The 13,959-nt window shown below is 37.8% G+C and overlaps 2 protein-coding genes across 2 annotated transcripts; both read right to left on the bottom strand.

Annotated features, from left to right (window-relative positions):
• Positions 1-501: 501 nt before the first annotated feature.
• LOC102009589 (olfactory receptor 8B12-like) lies at positions 502-2,235 on the bottom strand. The gene is made up of 2 exons (XM_005378425.1): positions 2,201-2,235; positions 502-1,454 (listed from the first exon to the last, which is right to left on the bottom strand). The coding sequence occupies exon 2, from the start codon at positions 1,447-1,449 to the stop codon at positions 502-504; it is 948 nt and encodes a 315-aa protein (XP_005378482.1). The 5' UTR covers positions 1,450-1,454; positions 2,201-2,235.
• A 10,585-nt stretch (positions 2,236-12,820) lies between these two features.
• On the bottom strand, positions 12,821-13,753 carry LOC102009925 (olfactory receptor 8B12-like). The gene has a single exon (XM_005378426.2). The coding sequence runs from the start codon at positions 13,751-13,753 to the stop codon at positions 12,821-12,823; it is 933 nt and encodes a 310-aa protein (XP_005378483.1).
• Positions 13,754-13,959: the final 206 nt, after the last annotated feature.

Below are 13,959 nucleotides of genomic sequence, written 5' to 3' on the forward strand. Positions count from 1 at the left end.
TTAAAACCATCCTAATAAAAAATCTTCTCTCCTATACTCTTTAAAAAGTAGTATTGAAAAATCAGTTAAAAGAGGTTACAATACTGTAAATACAATCAGATTCTCAAAAGGAAATCTATAAGTGCAACAATATAACATAGCAATATAAGAAAACACAGCTTTATTAAAACCAAAATAGACTGGAATTGAGATGTGTGCCCATATGGAACATGTATATTTCTCCATCTCTAATATCTATTAAGTGAGAAGGCTAGATTAAATAATTAATAAAACTCAGTCACACTAAGTTAATTATAACTGTTTTGCATAAATCTTGGAATAGTTGAAGTGAAATGAAACAGTGGTCAGGAAGAACAGACCTTCACTAAACAGTCAGCCAAATAGAAAGACTTAAAATTCACTTGCTCACAAGATAGGAAAACACCTGGAACTTGACTTGTGCTTTAAAATATAGACACAAATAAGCAAAAAATTGTATCTTTTTCAAAAACTGTTCTTCTCTTAGGAAAATATTTTTCTGTTCAAGGTTTTCCTCAAGGCAATTTTGACATCCTTATTCCTCAAGCTGTAGATTAAAGGATTTAACATGGGTACCACAATGCTATAGAACAGGGAAGACACTTTCCCTTGGTCAAGGGACAAAATAGATGGTGGTTTGAGATACATGAAAGCCCCAGAACCAAAGAAAAGAGAAACTACGATCATGTGGGAGCTACAGGTGCTGAAAGCTTTGGATCTACCCTCTGTGGAATGAATGTGAAGTATTCTAGACAGGATAAGGGCATAAGAAATGAAGATGGTGATGGTCGGTATGCCAACGACAATGGCCACAACAATAAAGACCACCAACTGATTTGCATAAGTGCCATTGCAGGACAGCTCAAGGATAGGAAAGATATCACACATGAAATGATTGATAAGGTTGTCAGAACAGAAGGTTAGACTCATTATACTGCCTGTGTGGGCTGCGGCCCCAGCAGACCCCATCCCATAGACACCTAACAAGAGGAGTGAACACACCTGGGGAGACATGGTGACTGTGTACACCAGTGGGTTACAGATGGCAACATAGCGATCATATGCCATTGCTGAGAGGATGCAGGACTCAGAAATGCCAAAGAAGCAGAGGAAAAAGAGCTGAGTCATACACCCAGCATAGAAGATGATGTTCTTCTTGGAGACAAAACTCAGCAGCATTTTGGGGGTGATGGTAGTGGAGTAAGATAAATCTATTAGGGAGAGGTTGAAGAGGAAGACGTACATGGGGGTGTGCAGGTGAGAGTTCAGTGCTATTAGGATAATCAAGCTCAGGTTCCCAAGCACTGTGATCAGGTAGAAACCTAGAAACAGGAAGAAGAGGGGGATCCGGAGTCCTGGCTGGTCTGTTAAGCCCGCAAGGATGAACTCTGTCACAGAAGAGTTCCTGACTGCCATCGAGCTCTTTCCCATGTGACCTGTGGGGTAAGAAAAGAGGACCACTTGAAAACAAAGAAACATCACAACAACCTTCTGTATGCATCCCCTATTCTTGAAAAAAGAATCCACAAAAAATATTTTAACTTGGGTTTGAGAATTTTTCCTCTTTGCTATGGATGGCAAACTACCAGGTGACTTTAGCTTGCAGAGTTTCATGTGAGGATAAATTCTGCCTCCAGAATGAGAGCTGGTGATGCTCATGAAAGGGATGCCATACCACAAACAAGCTATTTGGTTTTTTAGATGTTGAAATAAACTCTTTTCCTTCCTCTCTGATCTCTCCTCCTGAGCCTCTTTCCTGTATTGAGAGGAAGAAGATACCATGGCACTGGATCAGTATCATAAGGTCCAAAAAGTGAAGTATTTGTATTGTTGTTTTCATTTACCATTTTTATTTAAAGTTATTAAAGTTATTTTAACTGATACAGAGCATGTTTTTCCAAGATCTCTTAGTTCACATAGCTGCAGATTTAATACTCTTATTAAACTATCATTTATTTAAGAGTTCTGCAAGTGGCTCTGTTCTGTAAGAGGCTCTGTTCTAAGTGCTATCGGACAATGCTATTATTCTTACAGCATAGATGCAACAACTGAGATTAAGAATGTAGCCCAAAGACACAAACTTGCAGAACTTCATTGCAATGAATGTTGGCAGTCTGACTCTTAGAGTCTGAACCCATAACCACCGTGTTGCATCACAGACCATGGTCAGCCAGGCACTCACCTTCCTCCTTTAGAGCTGTAGTGATATTCTCTATGGCCTCCTGTCCCAATTTTCCTGAGAAGAGCAATTACCCAGTGAATAGGAGACAGCAGACTTGAGCTCAGAGCCCTCTCCTCCCAGTCTGAAAGAAAGGATTAGGATCTCTAATTGACCTGGTAACATTTTCTGCACTGAAGAACTTTGTTTACTTACTCAAGGGCACCTGAACTTCCAGAAAGGAGACTGCACTTGTTGCTTACCTGTAGGTAACAGGAGAATAAGTACTTTGATTCTCAATTACAGGTCTCAGTAACCTGGTTATTAAGGCAGAGATTCCCTCATGACTACTTCCTCAGGGACTACCCTCTCTAAGAAAGCAAAAAATGTTGCTAATCCCTTGGAATTGCTTGCAATGATTTTGGAGATAATTATTTCAAATATGTATGCAGTACTATTAAGAGAAATTTTATTATATAAAAAAGACTCTCATTACCATTTCTTGAATACTCAATAATCTATAATTTTTATACCTTGATTGTGTCAATTTGATTGCTTTGGGATCCACATGGGACATTGATAGAGCACACTTCTTAATGTGTGTGGGTGGGTCAAGGAGGTGTGGTCTTGCGTACTGTATCTGTTCCCTGGCTCCTCCTTTCAGGCTTTGCTTCCCAGCCCCTATGAGCTGTGCACCTTTGCTCTTGCAATGCCTTTCCTCCATGATGTTTATGCCTTAGAGGCAGATGGCCGTGAACTCAATCTCCTGAAACCAGGAGCCAAATTAACTTTTCTTCCTTTATGTTGTGGGTGTCAGTGCTGTGTCTCAGGGAAGGGAAAACTCACTAATAGAATACCAAACATAGTTTCCTTTGGTGGCCCCACTATATAAATATATCCTGTGTTTTCTGCACGACAGTGATACCTGTATCCTAGGTGAACTGTTTACAGAGATGATATGTTTTAGGGCACAGAGCCCTGCCTCTGTGTAACTCTAAGTCCCTTATCTGAACCAACAGACTCAACTATTTCTGAGATCTTCAGACTCACTGAAATCCATAAAGCAAGGTCTTTGTTTCTCAGAGCTGGCAATCTCTTGGAGAATAGCAAAAGAAATCCAATAAATTGTTTTTAAAAAGTGATAGGATCCAGAAAATGTTAACAAGGTGAGATAATATGATTTGGAATAGAATACCAATAATTTATGCTATTTCAATTCATTGCAATAATTAATTGCATTACTCCCACTTCAAAGAAAAGACTTCTCAGATTCCCTTCCCTTTCTTCTCATGGGAATAAGCTTACTAGTAGAAAAGAATACTTCTCTGGCTGCTTTCTACTTCTGCCAAGATGGACTTTTCTATAACTACCTTACTCATCAAAATTCTCTTTGGCTCTCTTGCCTTCCACCCACCTTCTTTGAATACTTCTCCCAAGTACCTCTTTGGTTTGTTTTTGTCTCATTCTGTCTTCCATTCCCCACTTCCAACTCCTGTCTTGACAAAAATTATCTATTGTATATCTAAATCTCTCAGCTCTTTACTTATTCTTTTTATTAGTGGAATAAAGAAGCCCAAAGCTCAAGGATGCCAAGACAGCTGCATTGTGTAGAGAGAAGGACACAGGAAGAAGCCACAAAAAGGATAGTTCAGCTCCTGACGTCCATTAATATATAAAATTCTTAATATACCGGGTGAAACTGTCACAGGAGAGATGACTGGACTTTGTCTAAGAGTCTGTATCCAGTTTGAAACTTTTAACTGATTTCTGAGATCATCTTAATGTCACTGTTCCCCCATATTTCCTCTTCTATATCACACTTTCACTCAACATAAAGAAATTATTTCTTTTTATTAAAGAAAAAACAAAAGCTTATTCATTCATTAATTTTTATATTGGTATTGCTAACCATTCATGTTTGAATGTTCAGGGGGGAAAATGTCCTTCTAACAGAACACATTTTTATTTTACACTAAAAATAAAAATACTAAGCTGGCCCATAAAACTCAACAGAAATAAACTATCTTTTCTAATAAACAGACGCTGGATTCTGCCTTGATACCTAACTAGATCCCCTAAATTATTTATTGCTTTGAAATTTCTACACCACGTATGATTACCCTCAGCCACAGATTTCTTCATTTTGGTTGAAATACCCAAACTAGCTTTTAAAAATCTGTCAATTTTGCCAAGTGTGGTGGCACATGCCTGTAACCCCAGCACTTGAGAGACTGAGGCAGGAGGATCATTGAGAGTTCAAGACCATCCTGGGCTACAAAGTGAGCTCGAGGCTGTGAGTTCAATTCTTGGTACCAAAAAAAAAAAAAAAAAAAGAAAAAAGAAAAGAAAAGAAAAACAAAAACAAAAGAAATCAGAGATCAGGATAACAGCCCTTCCAATGACACAGTAGGGGGTACCCCCCAAGTCACCTACAACCACTCTCAGGATTCACAATGCCATTTTGAAAGAGCTTGGGAGCAAGTAGTTTCAGAAATTAAATTATTACCATCAGGAAGTAGAGCCCATGGAGAACCCTAAATATCTGGGGTCCCAGACCCCCTCAAACTTAAGATTTAAAATTCTAAATATCTGGGGTCCCAGGCCCCCTCAAACTTAACATAATGATAGGATGACAGGGTGAAAGATGAACAGACCCCAGGCTGAATCACAACCACCAGTGACACGGAGTTAGAGCACCTACTGTACAGTCACCCTTGGGAGCAGATTGCCATCCAGGTCTTCAAGGAGACAATTTCAGGCCCATCTGAAGGAGCACCTGGCAGTCCACTTGGGCTTCAAGGACCACAGCTGCTATATGTTCAGCTGGTTTCTCATCTGAACCCTGGACTTGAAGAACCCCTTCCATGTCACATATGTGACAGTCTTCAAGCACAAACCCCAACTCAGATACCGCAGAGGTGGTACTGTAGCATCAGGTGGGTGGTCTTTAGGGATTAGTGAGGCTCAACGACCCTCCTCTGGTGTCTCCAGGTCTCTCATCACCACTCCAGCCAAGAATGGAAGACCAGGGTGAGACTGACTCAGAACCGCTAAAGGTCCCCAGCAGAGGATGAGGAACAGAAACCAAAGCAGTGAGAAGCAGAGGTTTATTTATATAGTCCAGGAGGCAGAGACAAAGCTGCCAGGCCACAAGACAGGGAGAGCTCGAATGAGCTTCTCAACTTGTTGTCTTTACTCTGCCCATACTTATAGAGGTAAGTGTGTCCCTAAAAATAACTGTTTCACTAATTGGTGTAGTCTAGGACAATCAGAGTTTTAGGCTTTGTTTCTGAGGTGAGCTAAGGATCATAGGGTCCAAGAGCACACAATAAATAAATGCATGCAGGCTGGTCGCAAAAAGTAACTTCTTTATACCTGCAAAGTTTTCACGAACAGTAGCTTCCTCAAGTAGGCAGGTGGTCATTTCTATAACCATCTGCCACGTCACCCATGCCACAGCAGCAACTTCATGCCCTACATCCCTGCCTATCTCCCCTGTAAGTGTCCGTACAGCACTAAAGTGAGAAGCCCTTCATGTGCAGCTCCTGTACCAAGGCTTTTGCCAAGGCCACAGATCTGAAGCAGCAGTGAACATTATACACAGCAGCAGGAAGCGGGTCACTCCCAGAGTAAGAAGGGGCAGCTGCTGGAGGCCGCCATAGCTGTGGTTGTTTAGGTGTCCTTACAACTTTTCAAGGAAAATTCCTTCCTAAGTTCTAACCAAATTGTCTTTTCAGACCGGAAAGCACACCTCCTGTTTTTTATTTTAAAAAGAATTTTTAAAAATACAAATTATTCAGAATTTCAATGATTTTGAGAACTGTGTCCAAATTAGAAGTGAGAGATTTCTATTCCATTTTTAATTGCTGTATACTCACCATGTTGGTGAGTGTACTGCACAAAGTAATAACAGAGTCAATTGATTTCCTATTCTTCACAATTACATGAGAATTATGGTCAAAAAAGCAGTTTTAATAATTTCATAAATGGACTCCTTACAGACACAGAACACGGCAGTGGGTGGTTGACCAAGAATACTGCCATAGTATGAAATCAAGTTCTGGAAATACAGAATGGTATTAGATTTATATATGGTCTATTGATTTTTTTTATTTTAAAAATAAAAGGAGGAGAACATTAACAGACAGACAACATTTTACAAAATAGCAAAAGAACAGTACAGACAATACAGAGTTACACACAAAGTGGTAGGAAATTAACAATGCTTGTTGCGTTATGTATTGATATCTTCAAAGTGGTTTCTCATGAAAACAGATAGAGACATGCAATACTGATCAACCAAGGACTCACTGACAGTTTCTTTCAGCAAAGAAATAGAAGACAATAGAACATCTATTGATTTTTAATGTCATTGTTTTTCACTGTTTTATGGATAAATAATTTGCTCTGCTAAAGTGTTTCTTCACCAGTTTTGATTGCTCCCTATGCACCCCCAAGGCACTAGTCACAGGTAGTGAGGGATGAGCAATCCCATCAGGAATACTTGTGGTCTTGGGTCTGAGTTCTGAGGCGCCTCTTGGTTGGCTCATTGAACTCTGTATCAGCAGGAATTTGTGGGTGGACCAGTGGTCAGAGGGATAAAAAAGGCCCTCAACTGTAAGGTTCTCATGTGTGCAACAGTTCTAAGATTTCCTAGAACAAAGTAATTCTTAATTTGTTGTGAACTGAATTTTTATTTAGGACAAGAAATAGATCTGCTCCTTCAGTTACATTAGTGTAACTTAATAGAAGGCCATCAAGTTTTTGGGTTTCCTGTAGCACCTGATTTATTCATGAAGGAGATTCAGTATTCTTACTTAAATTAATCAATTTAAAATCTTTTAAGTGTATAAATGGCGTTGGCTTACATATTTCAAGCAAAAGCAAACAGCTAAGATTTTTTTGCACATTGGATTAAATAATTACCATCAGAAATAAACATCAAACCATTTTTAATTAATATTAGAAACTGTCAGTTTTGAAGTAACATTTCATCACTGGTTCTGGTTTTAAATAGAAGGCAATCACCCTTTCAGGTTATAAATCAGAATTATAAACACTATTTCATATTTGGTGCACTAAATGTTGCTTTTAATCATTTCTTTAGGACTATATTGATCCATTCTGCTTCTCTTTGTATTTTGATTGGGAAATCGAGACTGTTCATATTGGGAGATATTATTGAGAGGTGTTGACTTGCTCATGTCAATGCACTAATTTCTTATTGCTGACTCCCTGATTTATTTTTCCTTTTGCTGAGTTGCTCATCCTCTGAAATGTATTCATTCTTTTTAATTTATTGGCATTATTGGCTTCATTGTCTCTTTCTAGGATATCCTTGAGAAGTTTTCTAATGCTGACTTGGTGATCTTGAATTCCTTGAGGTGCTCATTGTCGTAGAAATACCTTACTTACCCATCAATTTTGAAGGAATTTTGCAGGATACATAAATCAAGGTTGGAAGGTGTTATCTTTCAGGATTTGCAACACTTCACTCCAAGCCTTCCTGTCATTTAAGGTTTGTGTAGAGAAGTCTTCTCTAATTCTAATAGGTTTACAATTATTTATGATTAGTTGTCTTTCTCTAATAGCTTTTAAGGTTTTGTCTTTTTGAGTGTTGACTTTGTAACCAGCTATACTGCTGAATCTTGTTATTAAATCTAGAAGTCTTTTGGAGGAATATTGGATCTTCTATGTAGATTATCATGTTATCTATTAATAATGATAATTTAACTTCTTTCTATCTTTCTTTTATTTCTTTCTCATGTCTAATTGTTCAGCCAATATTTCCAGAATTATATTGAATAAGAGTGGTGATAGTGGACTTCCTTGTCTTGTTCCTGATTTTAGAGTGAAAGCTTTCAGTTTTTCACCATTTAGTATGATGTTAACTGTTAGTTTGTCATAGATGGCTTTTATCAAATTGAAATAAAGACCATCTATTCTGATGCTCTTTAGGGTTTTTATCTTGAATAGGTGTTGCACTTTAATAGCATTCCTGGACACAAATAACAAACTGACTGAGAAGAGAAATTAGGGAAACAACAACTTTCACAATAGCATCAAAAAGAAATACTTAGGAATCGTTCTAATGGAGGAAGTAAACGATCTCTACATGGAAAACTACAGTACTCTGAAAAAGGCAGTTGAAAAGGCTGTTAGAAAATGGAAAGATAGACCTTGCTCATGGATAGGAAGAATCAACTAGTAAAAATGGCCATACTCCCAAAATTGCCATACAGATTTAATGCAATCTCAACCAAAATACCATTAGCATACTCACAGAACTAGAGAACGCATTGCTAAAATCTGTTTGGAACCAAAAGAGGCCTAGAATAGCAAAAGTAATTCTGGGCAACAAAGGTAAAGTAAAGGGCATCACAATCCCTGACTTGAAATTATACTACCAGCTACTGTGATAAAAAATAAATAAATAAATAAAGCATGGTGCTGGCAAAAAAAAACACAGACCTGATATAAATAGAACAAATTAGAAGAGACAGAAACTACTCCAAAGACGCTTAGCCACTTGATCTTTAACAAAGTGGCCAAACATGTTCACTGGAAAAGCATTGCCTCTTTAATAAGTGGTGCCAGGAAAACTGGCTTTCCACTGTCCAAAGACTAAAACTAGACCCATGTTTATCACCAAGCACTAAACTAAAATGAAAATAGATCAAAGATCTAAATATTAAGACAGAAACACTAAATCTACTGGAAGATAAAATAGGTAGAACCCTGGAAGACATAGGTGTAAGCAAAGACTTTATAAACAAAACCCAGATCACACAGAAATTATCACAAAGAATCAACAACTTGGCTCTCATCTTACTAAAAAGCTTTGCACAGCAAAAGAAATCACTAAGAGAGTGAAGAGACAATCCACAGAGTGGAAAAATATTTTTCTCAGCTGTTCTTTAGATAAAGGACTAATATCTAGAATATATAAAAAACTGAAAAAAAGACGGATCCTCCAAATTCAAAGACTCAGTCCAAAAATGGGCATTTGAGATTAATAGAAACATGAAACAACTGTGGAAATCAGTATGAATATTCCTCAAAAACTAGGATTAAAGGGTTTTTTTGACTCAGCTATTCTCCTTGTAGGTAGCTTCCCAGAAGAATTAAAAGCATCATACTATAACAATAGCTGCACACCCATGATTATAGCAGCACAGTTTGTAATAGCTAAATCTTGGAAACAACCTAAATGTCCATCCACTGAAAAATGAATACAAAAATGTGTGGTTTTTATATAATGGAGTCTTATTCAGCCATAAAGAAAGATAAAATTGAGACATTCTTAGCTAAATGGATGGCCCTTGGGACCATAATTATAAGTGAAATAAATTGGACACCCATGTGTAAATATCACATTATCTCTCTGGTATGAGAAACTGAAAATGTAAATAGAACTAAAATATGTAGTAGATACTGTGAAATAGGAAGAAACAGTTCAAAAGAAAAAAGGAACTAGGGAGGGGGAAGAACAGGAAGGAAAAGAAAAATATGAGAAAAGAAGGATAAAATGAAAACAAAGCTTTGTGAATAGGGAAGGGGAGGGAGGTTGAAAGGAGTGGATAAAAATGGGGGGAAAAAGAGGAATCAAAATATAAACATGTTATATCATGTACAGGTACAAATTCCCTATGATGAATGTGATAATTATGTATACCTAAGATCTGGGATGGAAGGATACAGTATAATTAACCCAGAAACTAAGTTCTCTGGGAATGTATTCTGGTATGGTTAAGGTAACAAGCACAATTTGAATATTGTCTTACAGACAAATAGTGACAACTGTATGACCCTGATAATATCAAACAAATCAGCTAAAGCAGTATCATCCAAGATAAACTGGATATTAACATACTATAAGAATCAGTTATGTACCACCTTTAACTCTAGAGAAGAACTCTGTAATTATCATGAACACATTAAGACAACCCAGGTATTGATTTACACTTAATATGTAATAAGTGTGATGGCTATATCTCCACTAATGGTAGAAAAGAAATCAACAGTAATTTTACAGCATTAATTATCAAAAGATTAACCAATTTTTATGGCTATGTCATTAAACATATAGGGTTTGGTAATGGGGATGCATGTGGAAAATTTTAAACCTTAACCTATATGATATGAGAGAGAACTATTACAAAAGATCTTATTGAGAGTAGAATGTTTATAGAATTAGGTAAAGGTAAGAGAAAAAATAATAAGAAATAGTAGATAAAAGAATAGGGGGAGAAGAAACAAATTATATAGGTGTAAAAATAAGAGAAAAAATTAAAGGAAGAAAAATTGAAAGGGAGAGGAGGAAAAAAGTAGAAAAAATAAAAAGCAAGAAAGAAGAACAAAGAATAATTCCTCAGTCCCCAACAAACTAGTCAAGAAGAAAGCGGCAGACTAGCTGAATTCCACAGAAGACTTAAGAACTCTATTTAGGGCAAACAGAGTATATTAAATTTAGGCCAGCCACCATGCATCTCCCAACTAATAAGTCAGGAAAAGTCGGCACTGTTCTGGTCTTTGTTTCCACCTTAAGTACATTTTTGGTTTCCATGGTAACAGAATGGAATGTTACAGCCATTGACTCAGGTGGCTACATGTTGTTTTCTTTGTCCCGTGTGGCCAGAGCAGGCCCGTACTAATGAGCCCAACCGTTATGATGTGTATTTCCTGCACTCTGTTCTGTTTGTTCCCCTTTTTACACCTATACATTCTTAGACATTCCTTTATGGTTACAGTATTTAACTAGGGCCAGAGAAGGGATGAAACAGCCCAGGCAGTGTCATAGGTAGTTATCTGGGCCTGGGTATTCTTTGTCTTTCAAGAAACATTCCAGGGCAAAGTTAACTGCAAAGTTAACTTTTTATAACCCCTCCAGGATGTTTCTCAAGACACATTTTGAGACTTCTACTAAGACTGAAACTACTCTGTCTTAAAAATGATATGCTAAGAGTCACCATCCCCTACAAAAGGAGGAAAGGAAAAGAGAAAAAAAAAAATCTAAAGACAACGCACACACATTAGCAAAAATTTTTTTAAAAAGAAAAAAGATATAAATTTATCTGTGATTTCAAACATGTGGCTTTCTTCTGGGATCTATAATGGGGCCACATCCAAGTCAATACATATCACTTCTCATGGTAGCAGATAAAGAAGACAAACAGACCCCAGATCTGCACTGGATGCAGGCAGTAAGATTATGGTGAGGACACAATACTGCAACTTTCAAATCCAGAGCAATTCAGGCTCAGCCCGACCTCTGGCCTTGAGTGCAGTGCCAGGATCCTTAGCTTAAAACTCCAAAAGAATCTCTTTCCAGTCTGACCATGCTCCCTGACCACAGTTATCTACCATGTCTGTCTCTCACCCAGTCACTGTGGGAATGTAACCCAGGAAGCTCTGAAGTGCATCCATCCCCTGGCTGCTCTGAATCTGGGTTCAAATGATCAACCTCTTCCCAAGGACATTGTCTGAAGAAGTACTCTCCTCAGATGATAGGATGGGTGCTTAGAGTCACTCATTAACTGTTGCCTGTTGTTGAAGGACTCACATAGGAGCAGAATCCCATGCTCTCCCTGCAGCTCACTGATCCATTTCACTGGTCCATTCCATGGCTCTGTTCCACTGCTGCCTTCCTACTTGCAGCCCTCTGAGTCTCCAGCATTCACTATTTTTAGATGTTTTATGAAAAAATAAAATAAAATTTATGACCAAATAATCAATGAATAACAATAGCTGTTAAATTGTGTATCATTACCCTCAAAGCAGTTACTCAGAATACAAAACATAAACCAAAAATGAGTCATACAAAAAAGAAACAAACAGATAATAACACTAATCTCTTTTCCATGAGCTAAGATAAACTAGTAGTACAATTGAAATCAATTAGCATATATATTGAAATACCTTTAAAACAATGGAATTTATAATTTAGGGAAGCATATGAACCTCTGACTTTATCTCTGTAGCTTCAGTCTCCCTTTTCAACAAGCCAAAAGCCAGGAGCTGGGGAGAAAATGCAGATTGAACCTTTCCTTTTCTTCATTGTGTTCTATCTCTGCAATTTTTCCATAGGTTTTGATTTTCCTCTCAGATCATTCTTGGCTCATGGGTTTTCACTTCTTTTGTTTTTCTCTAAGTTGTTTTCCAGTGTTTGGATTGCAAATCTTGAAGGGGCTAAGTTGTCATTGTTTATCATTCCACAATTTTCCAAAAAAGCCCCCGACTTGATGTCTTGAATCAAATCAAAGTGCTTATCTTTCATAGTCATTTTAACTTTAGAGGAGGATGAGAAATTGTACAATACCAGGTCCATGAAAAAGGTTGATGAGAATACACATAAAGTTTCTGTGAACTGGGCATTCCATTGAATGTCACTCAATAGCAATGTTCACTGTATTTTTCATTGCACCTTGTAAAGACATGTCCTCATGAAAGAGGACATCTTGAAAATAGCATAATGATAGGTTAAGTGTGCCCAGAGGCAGGATATATTGGGGTAGAGGAAATAGTAATGTATATTTCACTGTAATAATTTTTTTATTTTAAACATTCACTATATATTTTGATCACACTTAGTCAAGGGGTAATAAACAAAACATCATGTCTCCTTTAGCAAATATTCCTTCTCTACTAAGAAAGTATTTTTCTACCCAAGGTTTTCTTCAAAGCAATTTTGACATCCTTATTCCTCAAACTATAGATTAATGGATTTAACATAGGTACCACAATGGTATAAAACAAGGAAGACACTTTCCCTTGGTCAAGGGGAAAAATGGATGGTGGTTTGAGATACATGAAGGCCCCAGAACCAAAAAACAGAGAAACCACAATCACATGGGACATGCAGGTACTAAAGGCTTTGGATCTACCCTCTGTGGAATGAATGTGAAGAATGCTAGACACAATGAGGGCATAAGAAATGAAGATGGTGACAATGGGTATTCCAATGCCAATGGCCACAACAACAAAGACCACCAACTCATTTGCATCAGTGCTATTGCAGGAGAGCTCAAGGAGGGGAAGGATGTCACACATGAAATGATTGACAAGGTTGTCAGAGCAGAAGGTCAGACTCATTATGTTTCCTGTGTGAGCCATGGCCCCAGAAAACCCCATTGTGTAAACACCCAACAAGAGGTATAGACACACCTCGGGAGACATGGTGACTGTGTACATCAGTGGGATACAGATCGCAACATAGCGATCATATGCCATTGCTGAAAGGATGAAGGACTCAGAAATGACAAAGAAGCAGAAGAAAAAGAGCTGAGCCATGCACCCAGCATAAAAGATGATGTTCTTCTTGGAGATAAAACTCAGCAGCATTTTGGGGGTGATGGTAGTGGAGTAAGATAAATCTATTATGGAGAGGTTGAAGAGGAAGAAGTACATAGGGGTGTGCAGGTGAGAGTTCAGTACTATTAGAATAATCAAGCTCAGGTTCCCCAAAACTGTGATCAGGTAGAAACCTAGAAACAGGGAGAAGAGGGGGATCCAGAGTCCCGGCTGATCTGTTAAACCTGCGAGGATGAACTCTGTCACAGAATAATTCCTGGCTGCCATTCTCCTTTCCTAAGAGGAGAATGATCTCTTGGAATCTGTGGGGTGAAGAAAAGAGGACCACTTAGAAACAAACATTAAGACAACCATTCTTCATCTATTCATTATTCTTGAAAGAAAGAAATCCACAAAGAAAGATTTCGACTTAGTTGGAAGAATTTTCCCCTTTGCTATGGGTAGTAGAAAACTACCAAAAACTTTAACTTCCA

This window comes from Chinchilla lanigera, unplaced genomic scaffold (genome assembly GCF_000276665.1).
Source record: "Chinchilla lanigera isolate Chin_1 unplaced genomic scaffold, ChiLan1.0 scaffold00011, whole genome shotgun sequence".
NCBI lineage: Eukaryota > Metazoa > Chordata > Mammalia > Rodentia > Chinchillidae > Chinchilla > Chinchilla lanigera.

Coding starts and splice junctions, on each gene's coding strand:
- LOC102009925 (XM_005378426.2), bottom strand. CDS start 13,753: ATGGCAGCCAGGAATTATTCTGTGACAGAGTTCATCCTCGCAGGTTTA.
- LOC102009589 (XM_005378425.1), bottom strand. CDS start 1,449: ATGGGAAAGAGCTCGATGGCAGTCAGGAACTCTTCTGTGACAGAGTTC.